Source organism: Nomia melanderi, chromosome 3 (genome assembly GCF_051020985.1).
Source record: "Nomia melanderi isolate GNS246 chromosome 3, iyNomMela1, whole genome shotgun sequence".
Taxonomy (NCBI): domain Eukaryota; kingdom Metazoa; phylum Arthropoda; class Insecta; order Hymenoptera; family Halictidae; genus Nomia; species Nomia melanderi.
The window spans coordinates 6,544,972-6,568,728 of record NC_135001.1 but is presented as its reverse complement, the minus strand read 5'-3'; the positions used below and the strand labels follow the sequence as shown (position 1 = coordinate 6,568,728).

Genomic DNA, 23,757 nt, shown 5'->3' with positions numbered 1-23,757 from the left:
ATCGTTACTAGAGTACCGTTTCGCTGATATTTCGGATACGTGGATAAACCGCGCAGAGTTAAACATTGATTCATTGAACGAGCTGACTGAAAGAACACAGGGGAAAAGGGAAAACTCGCTCACGGGAAACTTGAAACGCAATTTTCACGATTGTCGATGAACAGATTTAATTCTCGAGCGACGAGCGTTGGAACACTTTGATCGAATAGCAGCTGTTGCCACATTTATTGTATCTGCGCGGTATTCGACCGCGCGTAGTGGATATTCGATTTGATTGTATAATTAATTAATAATTTCGTTTAAATCAGGGAATGACGAGTTCGCGGTTTCAACTTCGTTTCCAAGTTATTAGCGATTAAAATCAAGTATATAACAACGTCCTGTGAATTGGGTCTATGTTTCTGTCTCCTGCAGCTGCTTCGCATCGCTCCGTCCATGTTTACACTAATCTACTACCTCGCGCGCATTGCTACCGGTGCACCGTCATAATTCAGAGGGATTTTGAATGGTTAATAACTCGAAACTGAAGCCAGAACCGAGATTTTGCCACTTTTCGTTGTCGTCTTAATGTGGCTTTGTAAACTTGCCCCTTGACTTATTTACCGTAATCTAGGGTAAATATAAATATTTATATTTCTTATTACATAGCCTATATCTATATTGATTAATAGCAATGTCGTTTTTCATGAATGTTTTAATTAGGAACTATTGAACTTTGTCGGAAGCGGCATTAAAAAATGAATCGAAAAATGTGAAAAGGTCATAGAACGACGTGTGTCAATACGTCGGCGATAAAAAAACCATAAATTTTAATTTGTTGCACTAGATGTTAAAATTAAAAGAACGATATTACGTATAGGATACTATTCGTTGTATGTTAGCTTGTGAACCACTTCTTAACGGTATGCACAAAATTTTGCGTAAAATTTCTGTTTGAAACTTGTATGCAATAAATCAGACTTTAAGATCATTTATCATTTCATTAATATGAATTTCTTGGTTCAACGATTTCAATGATTCCATTTTATTCGGTAAGAATAGAATTTTTTTGTGGCTGATATTATTCTTTGGTTCAACGTGGAAACTCCAGTGAAATTCACTAGTACGACCCATTACACTATTGTCGATGCTGTAGCAAATTCCAATTTCGTACGGGGTAACTTTTTCATCGCGCGCAATCTTGGCGTATCCCGCGAAAATTTTGATTGGCCGGCGACGAGCGGATAGTTGACGGAGAAGCGCGGAAACTTTTCCACTTTACACTTCGCGGGCGCCGTCGATTTTTGTTGGCACTCGTCGCTCACTCTTTTCGTCCGTTAATATATATTACACTTTACACAGAGATAGAGAAGCACAAAAGGGAACGTATTTATTTACGTTGAATTAACAGTAGAACCACTGAACTAGTCAAAATAACAGGCTTTAAATTTCTTACTTTATAACAATTGAAATGATAGAAATGCTTGTATTCAATATTGCTTAAGAAATCCATATTTCTTAAATAAGCAATTGCATATAAGTAATTTTAATACTAGAATTATTAAGTGTTCAAATCGACCGGTTTATATTTTCTTGTACGAATTATAAAAGCGTATTCATCTAAATTTCTATTAACTTATACTTTAGTTTGCATGTTACTAAAACAATTTATTAAATAATTTCTGGGAAAAACCTTCTCTATCATTGTATTAACTATAAAAAAATTAATTTAAAATCTGGCACCTTTACTCACCAAGCAGTTCTAGCGTTAAACGAATCGATAAGTAATTATAAAAGTGAATTTATTACGATTTCTATCAACTTATAATTTAGTTTACGTATTACTAAGTAAAATGTGTTTCATAATTTTTCAAACAATAGTCTGAATCTTTTCAATAATTTGAGAAGAAGCAACTCGAAGTTTGTCAGTTTGACCTATCAAGTAGTTGTTGTGTTAAAAAAATCGATAAATAATTAATATTCCGTTATTTTCCATAACTTCATTCCTCTCGCGTGGTAAGTAGCTTCTCGTTACGGGACAAGGGTTTGAGGCCTTTTTCTCAGAAAATGTTCAGCATTATTCCGCGCGGGACGACGACGACGGCTCGAGTGGACGGGCTTGCGGGTTTGATCGCGTGCTTTCTCGCATTCCGGGACTTCTCAGACTTTTAAATCGGCCGGGTACGAAATGGCTGAGGGGTTTCGATTTAAACTGCCTGCCCCCGCATAAAATCCGTTCCAGCAATTTTCATGAATTTGTAGACGGTCGCCGAGATATGCATCTCGCTCGTGCGCGGTCGCGACGCGCCGCGCTGAGCAAGTTACGTTACAGGCCGGCGTGTGTAAATTTTGCAACTCGAAACGATTAGCGAAACTCTTTTCCCTGTAACGAGACCATTAGCGCTCACCTGAAGACCACAACGTTTTGCTGTATACATAGGCTACGGAAAAAAAGGGAACTGTTCGAAGGTTTCTGTAAGGTTTCACTTGTTGTTTTCGAGTTAAATAGAATTATTTCCAGCACAAAACACGTACGATTTGAAATGCAATTTTTCAACTTCGAAACTTTTAATGCAATCGTTTTGTCTAAAATCAGCTTCTGTTTGTGTTATTGTTGTGTACGCGTTTTCTATTCGAAAATCTTATAGTGAAACCCGTACGTCGCACGCCGACTTAACTTTGTGCGAACTGTTTGGAAAGTGGACTGTATCTAATTACTTCAGTGAAGAATACTTTAGTGTTTATTTTTGGTTAGTTCAATAATAATCGTCAGCGGCGAGAGTTTGTATACAAACAGGTCGCACAAAGTTAAGTCGGCGTGCGACGTACGGGTTTCACTATAAGATTTTCGAATAGAAAACGCGTACACAACAGTTATAGTAATATGAATATATAACAGAGTATACTGTATTTCTATATTTCTATACCTCTACACTTTTACATCCCCAAATTTCTATATTCTATTTCTGTTGACCTGTTAACCTTACAAAAGCTCTTTCCTCTTCATTTACAATACAGCATTAACACAGACACTTACGCTATTCATTACGTCACACCCTTTGTATAGGTATTCCGAAGTTTGTTAACACAGGGCGTGTTTGAACACCTATATCGAAGGTTTTCCGCGTTTCTACCCTTGAAAATTTTATTTAGCATCGCTTGGAACGACGTAGGACAGGCCAAAAAATATTCTCGGGCAGGTTCGCACCCGGCTTTCGTTCGAAATTTTGGAAAGCGACGTTTCGCGTAGGCCGGAAGCCCGCGCGGACAGGTAGATACACGGACACAGTTCAGTTTACATAGTCCCAATCGTAAATCTTGTCTGCCTTTGGGTGAATTTACATTCCATTGCTGTCTCGGCAATCGTAAAATTTCCCTGGAACAGGTGTATACGTGCTTCTACGGTATTAAGATTTCTTCGTGAAAAGCACCGCAGCAGCGTACTCCCGTCTTCCTTTTTTCTTTGCCCGCTTCGACCGACTTGCACGAGTAATTCATTTCTTGAAACTTTTTCCGCTTTATTTGACCTACAATTGAATATGCAGTAGAGCCTCCATCGCTCTGCTGTTTGTACTGGATTCAGCATAAATCGGCGATGGAAACGCGTGGAGCTATATAACTAAAGCAAATGGTTGCATTGAGAATCATCTTATAATACAAATAATCGACTGTTTATCTCGTTTCATTGAAAGTGATACGTACAAATGTGAAATTCTTCGCTAGAACGTTGGAATATTGAATTTAACATGTGATTCAGTTAATGACCGCAGCATTTTCATTGTTTCCGAATGATTTAATTTCGTACAATAACATTTCTGCATGCCTGAGAATGGAATCGTTAATTATGTATTTAATTAAGGGATTCTATTGAATTGATGACCATGGATAATTAAAAAACCAAGACTGCTGAAAAGGAAAGTAGATACTTCGGTCGGAAGTTTCTATTTAATGGAAAAAGTTTAACCAAAAAATGATATTGCCGCGGCGATGCTTTTTCCCTGGTCCACGTGACGCAGAGAGGAACGGATACTCTATCCGCACTTGGTTTCTGTCAAGAGGTTTTTGGATTTAATATACTTTTGAATGTGTATAAAGAATGTAAAGCGCTCAGCGGTTGGTTAGCTAAATTCAAATTACGTCACGGCGTATGAGGGGATTGAATATTTTCGATGGACGAGATCAACCTGGAAACCTTCAAATGAAGTTTTAATAAATTCCTTTCCGTAGAAGGTTTAACATTTTCTATTCACTGCAAATGAATATAACTGTATTAAGTACTATTATCTCGTTTTCCCTTTGACGTGTCTTCTTCGTATTATCATTTTTACATTTAATTGCTCTTTAAATATTCAATATTTGATTTATCGTGGCACGTGAATTAAAACGTGTATCGTTAAACAGTTCTTTGTCTGGTTCGTCGATAATACTGCGTTAATAAAAATCATTTAGGTTACGAAATTAATCGAATCAGAGATGTAGAAATTTCTGCCTATTAAAAATTTCAATTCTCCCTGATATTTCATGTAACTTCAATAATCAGCAATTGCAAGTAAAGTGATTTACAAATTTCAACTTGCAACTTCAATTTACGAAACTCTGAAACTTCAAAAAAGATATAAAATAATTATGTTTCTCGAAACGAGGACGCGAGGACTCGCAAGATCGCCTTAAAGGACTTTGGACTGACGGGAGGTCGTGTATACTCGCGGCACAGAGAACATAATGCAGAATTAAATTGGTCAATCACGATCCTCGCGTAGTCTGCATAATTTGCTCGGCGCTCGCTCGATTGGCTGATTCGATTATTCGTATCGCATTGTGCCGGATGCGCGCGTACAGCATCCGTCAATTGGAAACTAATGTGCCGCATTAGTGTAACATGCCGTTCTCTTACTCCGTTAATTCATATATAAACACGGCATGGGGTTGGCGGAGGGTTGCTACAGCTCTCGTGAGAAGTCGGTTGAATTGCAGCGGGAGACGAAATGGAGAGCGATGTTTCAAAAGTGCGAGGGAAAGAGTATGCGAAAGTAGGAGAATCGGTGAAAAATCTGGTTGGTGGTATATGGTATGTAATTGGTAGACAAAACGTATAAAATTGGAAAATGTATGTTTAAAGTAGATTTAACGTAAATTTAAAGTAAATGAAAGAAAAGGATGTAAGTAATACAAGAATATAAGTAACTCATATGAGTGACATTGATTTACACGTGATGATGTATAAGTGTATATTAGCAACTTCCCAGTTTTCTGACTATAAAGTCCACTACATTTTACAAATTACCAATGCTTTCAACTTGATTTTAGTCGCATCTAATTTCGAATGCAAAAACCGTACATAATATTATTATGATTAAATAATTTCAGGACTCTTTTTTTCATCATCCGAGGATCTAGGCCGCCGCGATGGCGAAAAACGAGAAAGCAGGCCACGGCTAAGAGCCGCGAGACAGTGACGCATTTAATTTTTAATTTTCACCGAATAATCGTCAGCAGTCTGCAAACTGGGTTAACCACGATTCACGCTGCGAGACCGTGTCACGATCTCTCTCGAAAAATTCTCCCGGAACTTGATTCGTGTTCACCGAGGCAAATATTTTTTATATACGACCATTGAACTCCGTTTTATTACTCAGTATCCGGCGACATGGTATGAATCATCATCGGTATTCAAAACGCGAACGCGGAAGTATGAAACGTTATCATCCGAAAATTTGTGGAAGATGTTCTCGTTGTGTCCGAGCTGTTCGCGAACGGTTTGAGAAAAAATCTAATGAAGACACTAAAATGAAAACGCGTCTTTCTAATACGCTTTTAGTGAATTTGGCTATGATTTTGCTTTTAAACTTATTTTTAATTTCATTTTAAACTGAACGAAGAAACCTTCAATCCTTCAGAAACGCCACGTAATTCCCTGTTTTTCAGTTCTCTCTAATTCATCTTCTCCGTTACAAATGTTACCATAAATTATTCATAATACAGACATTCTGGTATCTTTCGTAGATATTTTAAACCCTAAAGAATAAAAAGAGATAATTAAATAATAAAAAGAGAATATACGAACGCTGAGATCGGTATCAGAGTGATTAATCCTTCAGAGACACCCAATTCCCTGCTTCTTTTAGTTCTTCGAAATTCACCTTTACAAATATTACCCTAATTTATTGAAACTCTATTTTTCCGACAATTTTGTACCTATTTCTAATTCTAGAAACTCGAAAAAAGTGGTAATTGAACGATAAAAAGGAAAACAAAAGCTCTGTGAACAGCACAAAAGTTAGTACGGTGCTCCGACGCCTGCTCTGAAGGGTTAACTGTTCGTAATCTGCCCGCGAGTTGTTCCCAAACTCCGGTGCATCCACACACGATGTTGTTTCTGTTCGTCAGGCCAGCGTTTCGAATAAAACGGAACGTGTTAAACGGACTTCGTGCGTTCGAAATGATGTATGTTAATGAGCCGCGTGTTTCCGCCGATACTTGCACGAGCCGCAGAAAGGACGGCTGCGGAACGGGCACTGACGAATTTTCGAAATTTCCAAAATTTCGTTGCACGCCGAAACGTTTGGTGATGGAAACTTGCCACGGAGCTCGAGCATAGTGTCGCGCCGTTCTCTCGTGTTTTGCTGACGTAATACGTAACACGTAACACGTGCGTCCGGAACTCTTAAAATCGATCGCGATACCGGGCCCGCTTCGTTCCACGCTTTGAATCGTAAAGCAGATTTATGTGGCGAGAAAGATGACGCCCTCACGACAACGCGACGCCCTGAAAATACCATCATCGGTGGAAAATGTTCCGATAAAAATTTGTTGCGAGAGTGAAACACGGCGAAACGGCGCGCAGTACTTCTCGGAATCGCTGGGTCTGGCTTTGACAACTGGGAGAAGTACGTTTCACTTTGGAAACTGATGATCGTGATTCTAGGAAGATTAAAATTGGCACTATTTCAACTTGGAACGTCAAGTTATACATGTTGAAGTTTTAAATATTAGAGAAGAGAAAAATAATGAACTTCTAAGATTGCAGCCGATATGAATTCTTAAAGTATTTGAAATTTTGTAGCATAATATATTAAATTGTGCACATTAAATTTTAGAATATCGACGTAGAAGAGAGTTGAACATTTTGAAGACTGAAAATACGAATACATATATGCGAAGAAGTATCGTTTCCAAATAACTATTTCTACAGAATCTCTATATACAAAGACATAAATCATTATTTTCATTTGATACCGTATAACGAGCACGACGAATAAAATTCAGCGAACCAGATTCGGAAACGGTCCCTGTAAGCACATGAATGCACCGCGGCACCGAAATTAGTGTTTTTTATATGCTTTTCATGTAAATAATTCAAGCGTAGCCGGTTTCCGCGAAATTCAGTGCATTTCCATTCCGGCGAACCTACATTTTTTAATCGAAGACACGAGTGTGCAATACATCGCCGGCGTGTTATTAAAATTTATTATTCATAGGGTCGGGGTGGGGGTGTGTGTTTTCGGGTAATCCGGTCTGATTAATATTTCAGCCGGCGGGAATATTTTTAAAACGTTACATCGCGATACGATTTCGCTGTAAGCGCGTTAATAAAGACACCGCGTTCGGACTGGGATGATTAAAAATTTATGTTGCACGGTACTATAAATAAATTAAAGGTTGGCACGGTTTCTCTCACGGCCGTTCTAATATTTATGAGAAAAAATACCGCGGATCAACGAATTTTCCGTATAATTTCGTGCCGCGAGAACGCGGTTTCATTCTCTGAAGCGAATAGCAAACGAAAGTTTTCAACACGCGTTGAAATATTCTTCCGTCGTTCGACTGGGTTCATTTTTAAGGGTGTTTCTCTGAAGGATCACAGAGTTCCCGAGTCTTTTGTCGCGGGTACAATCCCGAGAGACTTTTACACCGATATCAGCATTGCCTCGAGCCCTAGGTCAGGATTATTCGCAGCGCCTCAAAGGCTACACGGTTAACCCCTTATTTCCTTTTTATTTTCTCCTAAAGTTTCTCTTTAGAATTCCGCCGATTATCCTTTTCGTTACTCTCTCCGCCGAGCTCGAACTCCGCGGAGAGTGCGTCCATTGTTCGCTGAGCGTAAAGATGGCGGACAGCCGCGCTGGAACTTGATAACTCCGATCTATCGGCGTACATTTTCGGATTATCGGCGAGTTTTTAACTAAGTTAATAAGTAACTCTCGTTTTAACTGTAAAAGTATTTCATTTGTTTGTTTTGTGTATAGCAAATCGAGTAGAGAATTGCATTTACTTTATGGATTGTTGAAGGTGAACTTCAGGGATAAATTGGGCTATTTGTTAGAAACATGGCCAAGTTTGTTCTTTGAATTACAGCGGCTTCAAATTTTATGAATTTGGAAATAATTCGTGACGATAGCACTTTAATAAACTTCGATGAGTTAATTTACTTATTTACATAACGAAGGCAATAAAAACGAATATTCTATATCATTCACAGTGTAATCTGTAATATAATATATAAAATGTTCATATAATTAAATTGATGCTCAGTGCTGCTTTACTTACGAAGCTTGCTTATGTAAATTTAGTTTAGGTGAAAGGAGCTCAAGTAAACGAAATTCTACTATATGTATGCATAGTTCTCTACTTCAGGGAGAATCGACCAGGAATCCGTGTCACTGTTAATATTGTCCGTTTCGCAAAACAAGACACGCGAAATACGATCCTGCTTCGTACCTGTCAAGTGTTGCCCTAAGCCCCGGGCGTTCCCCTAATCTAGCAAATCACTCGGTTCCAACACAGTGATTCCGTGATGCATGGAGTTGAAATGAACCTCAAGGGGAAACAGGCCGGGTAATGTACGAAGATGAGGGATTAGGAAAATGTCGGGGAATATATGAATGGCAGGGGAGCGACGGAACATGCGCTAACGAGAACAAAATCGAATCTAACTTCTGTTCCGCGCGATGAATTCGACTGGTCAACCGAGGGACATAAAAAAGCGGCAGACGAGAGGGTTCTTGAAGGGATTTAAATGATAATCCACCCTCGACGGTTTCGAGGCTGTTCTTACATTTTCTCGGTAGTATTCTCATCGGAGATCTATATACTTCAACAGCGATCATTGATAATTCAGAGACTATTAGCCTTTACAATATAAAAATTCACATAGGTTTAGCCGAATGCAAATATTACTATCCGAGATCAATTCTTCTATTAGGAATATTATAACATCTGATGACTAGATTTACTCTTCCGTCGAATAAGTCGGTGAATATAACTGACTCAACGTCTCTAGTTAACAAATTAAACAATCGATAAACAGAAGTCACAAACGTCGATAACTCGCAAATCCTAACCACTCGCGTTGACTCAGAATTGCAAAAGAAACGCTCTTTAACACTATTGCAATTAATCAGTTCCACCTAAAATTAGTTGAACTATCACACCAGCATTTAACCATCGCGATTAAAGTACGAATCCAGTATCGAATTGTCTTCCAACGTTGCGGCAAAGGGACAAAGAGCTCGGTCCATCGCATCTTCCAGGATCGCATTTCCTGCAGGCCAGCGGGATCGGAAGAATTCCCTGATGAAGAAATGTACGCTGCGTACCTTCTGAGGGCTAGCCGTTTGCGGAGCAGATCTCGCCGGTCCCGGCGGCCCTTGAAAATCCCTGGAATGACTTTCTAGAGAGCCTAGCGGCCGCGATGGCGAGCGAGGATCGATCAGACGGATCCAGTGGACCCAGACAAAAATAAAAACGCGGTGCTCGGACAGAGAAGAACAGGACGGAAAACGAAATGAAGTCCTCGGGGCGAACGGAGAGAAACGGCGGACCACTCCTGCAGCGTATTCAAATTGAGTGAACGAGCGGCGGGTCAATTAATTAGCGCGAAATTGAATTAATGCGTCGATCGCGACCGTACGTGTCGCGAGAGACCTCAACGACGCTCGAATTAAACATTCATTCGGGCCGAAACGAGACTTACGCGCGCCGTGGGACGTCGATTTGGCTCACTGAACCAGCATGGACAGAGAAAAACTCGGGGCTGGACGAGATTCGGAGGAAGAACGAGTTGGCAACTGTGTTGCGGAAGTCAAGTGCGCGAGAACACTTGTGGGCCCACTGGACGAGACCATTGTTGCGCCAACACAGATGTCCAGGAGAGGCTACGCCCATATGGTCGATCCTGCCACTGGATTGACTCTACAGTATCGTCTTCGGCTATTAAACGCAGCGGGCCGCGCTTTACAGTACGCAGATTCATCCGGGGGGGATTTATCTTTGGATTGGACCACGGGGTAGAGGCTTCTTCGTACGCTCTTCTTTGTTGAAGGGAAAAGTTGGGGATATAGGGATTTTTCATGTTGTGTAGAGTCATCATTTGCTTCTAATATACCTGAAGATTCTTGAGAATGGAATTCTCTAAACCTTGAATAACATTTTTAAATGTTCATCTTCGTGGTTATTAATTTCAATCTCATGGACGTTTGCATTAGTTCGCCTTGTATTGAGAAAAGAATATCGATATTCTGTGAATAGGATAACTTCATACGTTTTAAAGTTCAATTCCTTTAATGACTTTCTGCTTTTCCTAACTCCGGGGCAAGTCTTTTCCCTTCCTCTCTATTAGTTTACTTTGCGGGAGTGTTTGAAACGGTGCTCGAACGGCCTTAAAGCGTCTCGGCTTGCCGGGCGAGAAAAAGTCTGAAACAGTCGCGAGACTGTTATGATTGGAGGTCTGAAGAAGTTTTGGGATTCTCGAAATCTTGAGCGTCGGCTAACAGTGTAACTGTTATCGTTGGGGACAACGTTCGACAGAATAAACGGGAGAAGAATCGGGGACGAAGAAAAATAAGAGGAAAATCCTTCTTTCTTCGGGTCAAAAGTTGGTGTATCGTTTAAATCAGGCTTGTCCAACTCGTGGTCTAAGGCGGTTGCGAATGCGGCCCAACAAAAAATTATAAGCTATAAACCTTGTAAAATTGCGATTAAAAAATCCATTAACAATACTAGAAATACAAGTTAAACTTGCTATTAATATTTTGCGGTCGAATGTCGTGACGGTGACTTCATAGGCGATAGCCCACCGCAGGTATATATTCACGCGCTCGAAGTGGAGGACCCGCCTTTCATAATTCCCTCCTTTCAATCATTGTAAACATGTTACTTTACATTGTTTGTGTTATACATGAAAAATTATAATACTGCGGGCTTCGAAATATTAAAAACACAAAAAAACCTCGGTGGAAAAGGCAAGCTGACTGATGCGCTTATCAGGAAACTCACCGCATACTATGGCTTAGCCGTACGAAGAAATATTCATAGTGTGGAAAATATGAAGAAAGCTATAATGGCTTCGTATTATCACTTATGCTCCACCAAAAAAAATCCAAGTCACGAATACTGCCCGGTAGGAAATGACAGCTGGTGCAAGTGGCAGAAAGCTCTAGCTACAGGAGCAAATTTGGACCTTATAGAACATCCTGCACCACTACATCCAGACGTGCAGAAGCACATCCTACCAATTTACGAAGATTTATCTGAAGAGAATCTACTTGAGAGGTGCTTGGGCGGACACACTCAGAACAATAACGAGAGTTTCAACTCAACTGTTTGGCGCTTCGCTCCAAAGCACCTGCACTCAGGAATAAAAATTATTGAAATTGCAGCATATTTGGCAGCTGGCTTATTTAGCGAAGGATATGCTTCAGTTTTAAGAACTATGAGTGCTTTGAATATTGTAATTAGAAAACAAACAAAAACATACGCCGACAAAATCGACGAACAGAGAATAATTCAACAGGAGCGACGCACCTCATTAATTACCAAAGAGGCTCGAAAAGCAAGAAGAGAGCAACGTATGGAGGGAAATCAGCTCTATGAGGAAACAGAAGGAATATTGTATGGCGCAGGAATCGCAGACTAGCTGATAAGTCATTGAAATTATTGAGTTATCACTTATCGAAACTTTGAACGTGTTTATCTCACAACTACATTTTCGAAATCGGTGGAATCAATAACTCAAAAACTACTCAATCAATCTTGCTGAAATTTTGCACACATATCTATAACAATATTGTCTTCTATATGAACCTAGAGATATGAAATAAATCGTAAATAAAAGTACCTTTTTATTGCAAAATATAGCGAAAATTTCATGTAAAATTCAAAGTTTCTGTTTAAAAGCGTGTCATTTTTTCAATTTTCAATATTTTTCACTTTCTGTAGGTTCATCTACAAACTGTAAGTGTTAGTTATCGAAATATGTCTTGCTGGTTTGTTTCAAATCAATGTAGCCAAAGCTAGAGCTTACACCATTTAATAAGTCGCACTTTAAATATTTTGAAAAACAAAAAATACCTTGTAATAGAGAAAGAATATAATAAATGATAACCAAAGTTTCAAAAATATAAAACAATCCTTTCCTTTACAAAAAAATTCATAAAGATAAGCTAGTTTTCATCCGTCTAAAGGTATTTCCCCCTTAAGTTATGCGCGGCCCCCAGCGAGCCGTCTTCTTGCAAGGAGTCTCAGGGAAACTAAAAGGTTGGACACTCGCCTTAATGCGAGTGCCAGTAATTATTGCAAGGGCTGGTCAATGATGTAGGGTTAAAGTGTCGCGCGATATCGATGAGTACGACCGTGCAGTACGTTAAATCCGCCTTAAGGAGCGAGCAATAAAGGAGCCTGCAGCGTCCCGATAGAATTTATCGTGGCGGGATTAGGGGTTGGCGCCGGGAGGGGGCAGGTCGAAAATTCCGTTTCGCCCAAGAACGCGGCGCAATTCCATCGCATACCTGATTACAAATTCTGCGAAGTTGCCGGTTATGAACGTCGTGCAGCTTGCAATTTCGGCGCCGCGCCGCTGAACTTAGAACAGGCGCCGCGCCGCTGAACTTAGAACAGGCACCGCCGAGGCTGGATTAGGCTTCGTCTTCGGTTCCGGGAGAGCGGCCGAAGAGATTCCGGATCGGGACGGACTTTTCCACCCTTAGGTGGTTCAGGCGAGGGCGCGCTGCACTGGAATTAAGATAAGCCGAGTCTGATTTCCACGGTAATCTTTTTTCTTCGTTGCGCGTTGCAAGAGTTTACATATCTATTCGTTTTTTATAGGGGAACCTCTTCGATATAATGTAACCCTTTGCGGACGTAGGTTCTCTGAAATATACGAAACTCTCAGCAGATGAAACTAAATTATCAATAGATGGCTTATGTAATTAAAAACAGGAAACTAAGTACCGATCTATGGCTGTTTGGGTAATCGAATCATTTGTTTGCTATTTAGTGTTACAAATATGACAATTCGATCTCGCCGAAACACACTCGTCCGCGAAGGGTTAAGTGAGGGTGTAGTTAGCTTTCTGCGGGCCAGAATTTGTTAAGCTTTCGAAAACCTTATTACTAAAAAGGCTGAGTTATGTATCGAAGTCTTGAATGCTATAAAAATAAAGTTAGATATCAGTCTCTCGTTATTTGAATAATGAAATTATTTATTTAATTCGAATTTAGATATCAGAGCTCGAAGTCCCCATTACGGCGGCACTCGATCGCAAAAGTTTAATTAAGTGATGAAGATGCAGAGAGAAAAATGCACATGTAAAATCACGAGAAAGAGAACTGAAGAGGAAAGATAAATAGCGTGACAAATACTATTTATTCTACAGAATATAAACGTTTCTTATGGCATACTTTCATTAACGAATTAGAAGTATAGAAGTTTGAAAGAAAATGCCAATGTTCAGGTGAAAAGAGTTTATAGTATTGACTATTCGATTTGTACAATGATTAGAAACATACAATGCGCAGTATATGCTTGTTGTTGAAGTTGTCGAATGTTCAGCTGGTGCATCCTCTCGCATTTCCATTTCCATCTCTTGCGATCCATTCTTGTGTAAACGGCGCGAGGTTCGCGCATCCCATTTGCCGCTCTCCACGGGAATCTTATTCCCCAGGCGTCCCGAGACAACGAATCCCCGGAACCGGGTCTCGGGAATCGAATTATACAGGTGTCGGGAAAGAACCGGACGACTCCTAGAAAAACGAGCCGATATTCGACACTCCCCAGGCTACCAGTGCGTGCATTCCTTTTCTCGTTTTTGTCAGTTACATGGTTTGAAATATTTTTCATTTGTCGCACAGTTGGATTTCATTCGGTGTCTGTCGGCTAGGATCCTGATCGTCAATCGAGATAGTCTGCAAAGTTTATTCATCGGATCTTGGGTAATTCTTTGCAAATGTGGACTAGATTGAATATCGAAATTTTAATTAAGAAAGAAGAGAGGTTTACGAAACGCGTCGATTTGACGCATATTGGATTTTACAAACATTCGATAACTGTTTACGTCGATTTTCGTGCAACCGCACGAAAGCGTATCTCAAGTGCCTACTTTTAATCTTTCAAGTTTTAAACAAACATCAATTTTTCCGAGGACAATAGAATATACTATGCAATAAACGTTCAGTAAACCTGGCTACGTGAACTTATTAACAGTGATTTCCCAATGTTAATAAATTCTTCATAATATCGTTCCCTGCGATGGTATCACAAAGGCACAGCATGAAATATTTATCATTCGCCGTACAATCGGATTTCATTTGTCGTTTGTCGGCTAAAACCGTGATCGACGACAAAGATACTCGCCCGCGGGACATTTTCGTTTCCGGCGGAATCGTCTGGTTCGAAGCGCGATACACGAAAAGACGCGCGCCGCGCCGAGATCCGGGATGCATATTTCATTGGCGCATCCCGCCTACGACTGTTTTTACTCGTCCGTCCCGTTACATTGTCTATCTTTACGGGGCGCATCTGCATTTTTACTGCACGTTATAAACCGTTCGCGACGAGAATTTGCGAGCAGAGTGTGGAAACTTGTTCCCCGTGGCTCGCGATGGCAGAACGCATCGGTCTAACGCCGGGCACCGACGCGGATTCGTGGCTCTGTGGATTGATGAGACCGCTGTTTGTCATGTACGCGCAACCCGGTGTCGCGAGAATTATTATTGTTCGATATCGGCCGTCTGCATATTCGTGGATACCGTGGAAGCTTGGAGCAGTGTAGTCTTCTTTGTTTTATTGTAAACCAACTGCGACAACGTACGGATATATGCATTTTCATGGGCATGGAAGTTAAAGAAACTAATCTAAAATAAAATTGAATCTCCTGTGGTGAATAAATCAAAAGTAAGGCAATGTTTCATGAAATCCTACTGGAATTCGTGTTTTATGTAATTATGAATCTCACAAACACTTCACTTACAGTTCAATATTCATATTTCGCACTTTACAAAGAAACAAACGTATGTATTTTTACATTAACGCTTGATTTACTCGTGTCGACAGTTACTATATTGACCTTCTGCATTAGTAAATTACCATGACCAAAATTACCATGACGAAAATTACCACTACCAAAATTATCATTACCAAAAATACCTTCCGTACCCTATAAGCGAATACATAATTATTACAACAAACCTGCCTCGAAACAAGCACCTTACCGCCAGCAATGCCATAAACAGAACACCTTTCGTTTCCAATGAATAATCCCCCCAACGAACGCCATCATCAGCCATTTGAACGGGACACTTTCCATCGTGCGCTAATATCGCAGCTAGACCAATTGATTCCGATTTTCCCCATTTCGGCAAACATTCGGCCCGGCCGGGAACACGCGACGGTGCATCGGTGATTGGGTCGGAGTGCATGCAGGCGTGCAAGGTGGACGACCCGCCGACCCATGAGAACCGGTTCTTTCATACGCGATCGGCAATAGGAATTCGGAATGTCCGTGGCTAAGCTCGCAGAGTGCTTTTAAGCTACTCGAAGGGATTGCTGGGCCCGGCCTGTTACGGGATTACCGTGTTTGCGCGTGCACGTGTGTGCATTTCCGGAGCGTATACCGCGGTAGCGGCTCGGTACCAACCCACCTTGCGCGTTTCTGCATAGCTGCCGCCTCGCCCTCTCGAAAAGATTATTATGTACATTCATGGACGCAGTGTCGGGGCCGGGGCTCCTTCACCGGCCGCAGAATTATTGAGCACTTCACCGGGCCATGCAAATGTATTTTTCATACCCTACAGCCCACTCCCATCAGATGTGGTAAAACACGATAAGTGTACACGCGGATAAATAAATGGATAATGCCGATGACCCTGCGATGACGAGGAAACCGTGGAATTTCTTTTCGCATGTATTTAATACTTAGCTTGTTGACATCTGTGGTAACAGGATTTTTGGTGTAGTTTGCAGGCTGGGTTGAATTACATCTGACCGTCGCAGGAATAAATGTAAGCTTGTGATTAGTGGTGTTTAATATCTATTCTTTGCTAACTTGAGAAATTTCTCTACACTTTCTGTACTTCGCTTTTAATGTTGGAACAAGTCTAACTGCTGCGATGTTTCATTCATCTAGCTTCCATTATTTCTGCTTACCGCGTGAAAATAATGTTATCTTACTGTTCATTATCTTTGGTATATTATAAGTGGGCAAAGGAGTATTTCTCCAAAACGATTGTTTCCTAAAATTAGTTATTCATTTCTCTCGAACGCTGCGTAATCGTTTTCGCGTTTCGAAGAGAAACGCGAGGTGACAATAAACGTACTCCTCTTTTCATTAAATTCATAAACTGTAATGCAACAGAGTTTACTATCCAACGAAGAGAAAATAATCTACTATTGTTACTTCCCAAAACGAGAAGCAGATTCTCGTCTAATATCCAACGAACTTGCAAGCAAATTACTTTTCGTTAACGCGACGCGCGCTCCATATTCCCCCGCGTCACGATTGGTTACCTTATTAACCTTACACGGATCCGAGGAACGGTAGGAATCCGTCCCGGACGTCGTCGTGCCGCATAAAATTAATGTAATAAAGGCCGGCTGACGTGTACACGCCGAGCGCAACACGGATTAACCGTATTTACATTACTTTATCGTGTTCCGCAATTAACCCGTGCTCGCTCGATACTCCATTAATCACGGGATAAACAATCAAGCCTCCCTCCGCTGTCTATCGCGAAAATGAAAATGAAAATAAATTTGTCGGCCAATTAACGGACGCGTTTCAATCGCGTTTTTTGCTTGAACCGATCTATCGATCCGCGAATTAAAGGGTTATCGATCACGGAATCACCGGAAACAGGTATATATAATACCAACCGGTACACGGAAACCGGAACGGCGATCGTTCGCATAGATATTATTTTCGTCATGCACATTAGCTCGCAATTTCGATATTGCGAGATGATTTCGCGGCGGACACGCGATTCCCATTACAAACACGGAAGCGCGTCGCCAAGTTAGATGATGAAATAACGGGCCCCGTGGACCAAGCCTGGAATCCCGGAACGACCGGATAAAATATCGAACGCGGATCGACAACGGAACGCGATATACTCGCCCCGCATTTTCGTCGATGCTGTCGTCGCGTTCTCGCCGCTGTTCCCCTTCCAAGCACAATTAATAGCTTTCATACCAGTTTAATAGACACTTTCGAAGCGGCGATCGCCGATCGACGATGAACATTTTATTCGCATCGATATTTTCGCGACTTCCGCCAGCGAAATTCCGGTTATGCCGGTTCCATTGATTCAATCCGTGGAAATAGTTATCCGACAGGAAAATTAGATTTACTGGCGATTATTCAGATCAAATTTCTGGTCAATCCTAATAAGACTTCCACGAACGAAATTACCGATTCTCTATTTCCGTTCGACGGAAAAATCGCTCGAGCTAATCGAATTTCACTCTTCGCGTTCTGTAACCGGTGAAATATACCTAGCGCACACGACAATTCGATTTTATCCAATTCTCACGCGTTTCCTTCGAGCTCACGCTTCGAAAAACGCGTTCCGCAGCGAGTCACCGATGGGAAGGGAAGAAGACGTGGATATATTTGTGAAATATTAACCGGGAATCCTTGTTTCCAGGAATGAAAACACTGTCGCGGGCGTCGTTCCCTTTTACACGGTCCCTTGATTCGATCAACCCGTCGTCTTACGTATTATGCAGCTCTTTGTCGCTGGCGCACGCGAGCGAGTAAAAATGAAATTGCGAGGAATCCCATTCGCGAGGGAGGACGGCATTAACGAGCGGATCGCAGCACCAGCGAGAAAGGGGATATCAATTTTCCGGGGGGCTAATATAATTGAGATATAGTGTGTACACAAGCTGGAATCACCGCGGAGGGAGTCTCTCCTAAGGCTAATAAATCGTGCATAATTCAAGCCCCTTACATAGCCTGCAATGCGCCGATACTTTTGAATAATGTAACCTGCCCCACATCACCCGCGTGAACGGGGCTGCCGGTCCGCGCAGCACGCGCTTAAATACCCGACCTCGGGTATTCGTACCTCTGACAGCACGGAGACTGGAAAACGCGGACAGAATTGATTCGCCACGCTTCACGCCGATTCATTCCACTCCGATTGCATTTTACCCGTTTAAGCCGGCTATCGGCTGCCTCGTGAGAACTTAACGGCGGACGACGATGGATGATCGTCGATGATTCGCTGGAGTTGTGTGAAGGTTTTATGAAGTTGTCTTTTGTGATTGCTCATGTTAAGGTGATGCAAATGTGGACGTGAATGGAATGTCGATTGATTTGATTATCGAGCAGTTTTTTGATATTGTAAGCGAGCGTGATGGAAGGGGATGTCTCTAAAGGAAGATTCAGTATTATTTATGGCTATACTTTGCTGTCATTAATACGTCTAGTACAATACATAGTAATCGAATATAGAAATCCATCTGGAGCAGAGCTGGTCAATCTTTTGCATACCATACGCCAATTTTGTTCACAGACAAGTTCATGTGCGCCATACAATTCGAGCACCTCTTCGACTTTCTTACATTCACGGTTGGGGTAGGAAAATAGGGATAAAAAGGAATAGCTCAATCTTGCAATTAAATTAATTCATTTAAGCGAGTTCAAAGGACACACGTTTATTGAAGCACTTGAAAAAAGAAACAAGTAGTCGTAAGAATGCAATGCACTACTTGTAATCATTCAGGGCGCCACGTTTGGCGCATGCGCACGGTTTGGCCGCCTCTGGTCTAGAGCCCTTCTTTCCACAAGTTATTCACAATGAACCCTTAACTTGTGACACCAATTGAGACCTATAGATAACATTCCCTCAGTTGATCAATTATCATTAACGGAAATGTTTCTCTACTAATTAAAGTCTAAATTAAGTAACTAGCTTAAACAAACTAGAGCCTGGTTTATCCAAAAAGATGATTATAATACAAACGAAGTCAGACGATGAATAAAAGGTTTTCAGTGCTAGTCACTAAGAAACACCAAGTACCGTAACTGAAGATGCTCTAGGTTTATACCACCCCGGAGCGCTTACTGACATCTCAGGATTTTAAATCCAGAATGAAGTTTAGCAAGAAGAGCGACGCGGTGCCGTGGTAATAGACAATCTACAGGGGTCGCGAGTACAGGCCGGCATTAATCTCGGCTCCAATGAAGTGTTTCACGGTGAGACGAAGTTTTACGGGCGCAGTCGGTGGATCAATTTCCGGGGTGAGCATACATGTCGCATGCAAATAACCAGAAAACTCCACGGTCAGCGGGATCCAAAGTTTATCCATATACTCGAGGGCAACTTCGGTTCGACCTCTGGCTCTCAGCGTCCATGAAAAGTTGCCCGAGCTTACGGGACACGCGTACCACTCTCTATCCGCTCGCGATATATCTTTTTTTTTTCTAACCCCGCGGATCCTCAAGGATCAGACGAGGAAAATTCACACGCGTGGCCGAATTAAAGTTTGAAGGAGTGAAGTTTTCGAAGAGCCCGCAGATTCTATCGGAACCACGGGGTACCGGGATTCCGGGTAGCTCTCGGACCCCCCTAGGAAATTTCGACGCCTTCGTGCGGAATCGATATCAAACAGCTCCCTCGTCGACGTTGAGGCTACTCTGCAGCATTACCGACGCTGCCGTCAGATCGTGCGGTGAGTTGCCGAACTTGGGCTCGGCTCCGGGATGCGGATGATGGAACGGTTTCGGAATCTTCGGTGATGCCGGGAAATTCAGGTTCGATCGATCCGGGAACCGAGAACAGTTAATACTGTTATTGCTATCTAGTTTGTTCTGGATCGAAGAATGAGAAAATGATGGGAATCATGGGAAATAGAGGGGAAAGAATGACGAGTTCCAGCAATTCTGTTAGGGGATGAGGCTTAGCTTTGAGGCTGCCGAGTAGTCTGATTGGACGTCTGAAAATATCTGCAACTATGGGTCTTTTTGATCTGTCTTGTGTGAATTGGAACGAATTGTAAATTTTTTAAATCTCGGTTAGGGTTTCGTTGAAAGTTTCCAAATAATGTAACGATGTTGATCTTTGATCTGTAAATTTCAGATTTGTATGAATTAATTCAATGGAATGTAAAGTGTAATTCTGTATTGCTTGCGTTTCATTTTCTTTCAATTACATTGTACTTTATTCTGGATTAAGTTGGAAGCATGCCCAAGGAAATATTCAGGTGTTCGACACGATGTTTCGCCAAGCGTATAGTTGGAAAATATTTCGTTTTCGGGGTTTCTACTGGATGTACCAGGTGATAAGGTACTTGTCCCGAATGCTTCGGATCAATTTTGTCGCCGATAAAAATTTGTGGGTCTGAGGGTTTCGCAGCCGGTGTCGATATTTGGATTTACTGCGGCTTCCAGCTGGGAGCGGCATCCATTATTTGCGAATCGATGCCCCTGTGTCCCGGATACCTCTATGCGAATGTTATCCGTAACAATAAGCGCGAGTACAAATATGGACTTTGCGGGACAAGTATACAGTCCCCTCTCTCCATTCTATCTGTCTCTTTCATCTTTCGCCAACCTATCACAGGCTTTCGGTCATTCGTTCCGCTGCCAGCGAACTTGCTAACAGAAAAGCATACTTTTCTCACTACAAAACTTTCGCTCTACTTTGCATAATTTGTGAATACTGAAATATTAACATTCCTATATGAAAACACTATTCCTCTGTACAATGGATTTCTACGAATTCCTGCATCGATACACCATTTCATTGGAATAATAAATTACAATGAAACACAGTGCACCGCTTCTCCTTTAACAAACCTTCAAACTCATCTTACACTATCGAACGGTAAATACCTCATCATTCCCTAAAATAACAATCCCGTGCACAACGAGACCCCTCAAGATTCTAATTACATTGATATTCAATGGTCGAATAAAAAATCACCGCAATAAAGGTAAATTGTGCCATCTTCTCACTACCCTTATCACCCGGAACTCCCAATTTCCTACTAACGTTCCACTTCCACGGATAGCTGCGTGAGCCAGCCGAGGATGGGCACATAACCGGCGAATAAAAAGGATCATCTAATCCGGGGAGCGAGGGTTGACATCGAGACGGGTCTCGTGATCGTAACAGGAATGGGGGTCGTATCGGCAGCCGGTCATCGAAGCCTCGAAGTGGCCGCCGCGTTTCGCTTCTCGAGTGAGGGTGCCGATGAAGGGGTGAGATGGCGGGGGTGGCTGCAAAATAGGTGAGGAGGCCGGTATCCTCGCGGGGGATTCGCGTTAGCAGCGGCGCATATCCGCGGACACATACATAAATGCATTATTCAGGCAGCGGGCTCGGGTCGGGCCGAGCTGGGCCGGGCTGGGCCGGGCTGGGCGCACCGTGTGCCTGCGCGGGCACTGCATTTGCGTTACTTCCACAAGATTAAACTTGCATGCGACGCGAGGCTATGAAGTATAGTCGCAGACGGCACGGCCGACATGCGACTTGCCCTCGGACAAAGCCGAGACTGGTTGTTCCCCAGCACCCTGTGTGTCGACGTTGCTCCGTCGGCCTTCTCTGCACTACGATTTGCGTCCCCTCGTTTCGTACCTTTTGCTGCAACTCTCTCCGTCCCGCTCATTTTGTATGTCTCTCTTTCTATCTTTCTGTCGTTTAGTTCCTATTTCGCACCTCTTCTCTGGCTACCTGTCTTTTTTATTCTCCTTCTCTGTTTTCATCCCTTTCGCTCTATTTTTATGTAGCTTTATCTTCCCTTATTTCTCTATTTTTTTATTTCTTGCTTTCTATGTTTCTCTCTCACGTACTTTCTTGTCTTACCTCTTGCACTCTGTGCTATTATCTTAGTTACTCTTCCTTTATGTTGCTCTCTTTTTCTCTATAAGTGTCTCTCCGTCACATTCATTTCTCTCTTCCTCTTGCCTTCCTTCTCCATTTGCACCCTTTGCGCATCTACTTTCTCCATCCCTCATAGTCGCACAGACAAATTTTGATTTTATTACACACCCGTGCTCGCTCCCCATTCTTCGTATTAGAACTGGTGAAAAAGAGACAAGAGAGGGAAGAGCCGGCGCAAAGACCCGAGGGAGTCGCATTTGGTTAGATTTCGGTCGCCTTTCATATATTTTTTCTTTCCTTTCTTTTTCTCGTTTTTTTTTTATTCTCACCCCTAAACTCTGCCGGAAGAGAGATGTATGAACAGCCGAAAACCAAGGCTATGATATATGCAGCATTTCCACCAAGCTGCTGGGATTTCACGCGGTCGCCTGGCGCGCCACGCAGTGGGGTATTTGCCCGATCTGTGCGGTTAAAATTAAATGCATCTTTATATTGATTTTCTACACGAAAATATGAGAATAGAATATAATAATATACAGTAGTATGCAATTATATGGCATATAACAACAAATTTACTCATATAAATTATATACCTTACCAATTAGCAATTTAGTTACCTTGATATTTAGCAATTTAGCTACCTTGATAGTTAGCAATTTAGCTACCTAGGTTCTTAGCAATTTAGCTGCCTTGCTACCTAGGCCCTTAGCCATCTGGTTCTCTATCTCTTAGACACCTAGCTACTTAGCTTGGCCATCTGTAGAATGCCTGTCTTTGGGGATAGCTCAATACTTGTCGAGTGGTCCAAGGGTAAAAAAATTTGTGAGACATTGTTCCTCACATATTCAGTTGTTTCAAACAGCAAAAATTTTTCGATTTCGGTAGAATTTTTAAAATGGCCAGCCTGATCGGGCGTATACACGACTTTGGCGGTTGTTTAGCGACTTCCGTTCCGCGGTTTCGGCACGCTTCTTTCTTTCGCCCGCATTTTTCAAGTGATAACACGCCCGTCGGACGGTGATTGATTCCGCGGGCCGGGCGGACGGTGTTTTTCCATCAATTTGGGATGTTCGATACGGTTTCATTGACTTTTTTCTGAAGAAGCTTGACTTTGAGTGGTGGGATTGACCATTGGGACTGTTCGTCTATTAGTTTTCATTGCCAAATTTGAGCATGCTGTATAATATTATTTATTCTTTCATGGCAATGACAAATTTCATTTTGACACATTCGCTGCTAGCACAAAATATGTGGTTTCGTTTGTTAAGTCCATTCTGCTTTATAGTGGCAGATTTAAAATTTTAGTTTTTGTGAATTATTTTTGTGATATTTGTGATACGTGTTTTTAGCACTGATAACAGGCGTACGTAGAAACATTGAAACCCACATATCGTTCACAGCCCCACCTTTTTCCTTCTCGTCTTTTAAGAATGTTGGATGAGCTAGAAGCTTTTATATCTTAACTTCCTCCGCCTTTTAGCAGCCTCTCTTTTGTAGTCGTGATTCTGGAAAACTTCGTGATAAATAGGTACTTCGAGTAAAATTGTTGAACAGTTCTCAGTTTAGGGAACCGTTCTTCCTTTGCTTTCTAGATTCAGGCTGCAGGAAAGTATCTCCGATTAAAAATATTCTTAAGTTTATTATTAAATATTGAATCCATTTATTACTATATCGTTC

The 23,757-nt window shown here is 41.7% G+C and overlaps 2 protein-coding genes across 3 annotated transcripts in view; both read left to right on the top strand.

Moving 5' to 3' along the window:
• Con (leucine rich repeat protein connectin) overlaps nt 1–23,757 on the top strand; it is a 358,673-nt gene that overhangs the window by 12,750 nt on the left and 322,166 nt on the right. The gene's annotated exons all lie outside the window — the stretch shown is intronic.
• Nucleotides 9,477–12,322, top strand: LOC116431900 (uncharacterized). The gene has a single exon (XM_076365518.1). The coding sequence runs from the start codon at nt 11,156–11,158 to the stop codon at nt 11,891–11,893; it is 738 nt and encodes a 245-aa protein (XP_076221633.1). The 5' UTR covers nt 9,477–11,155; the 3' UTR covers nt 11,894–12,322.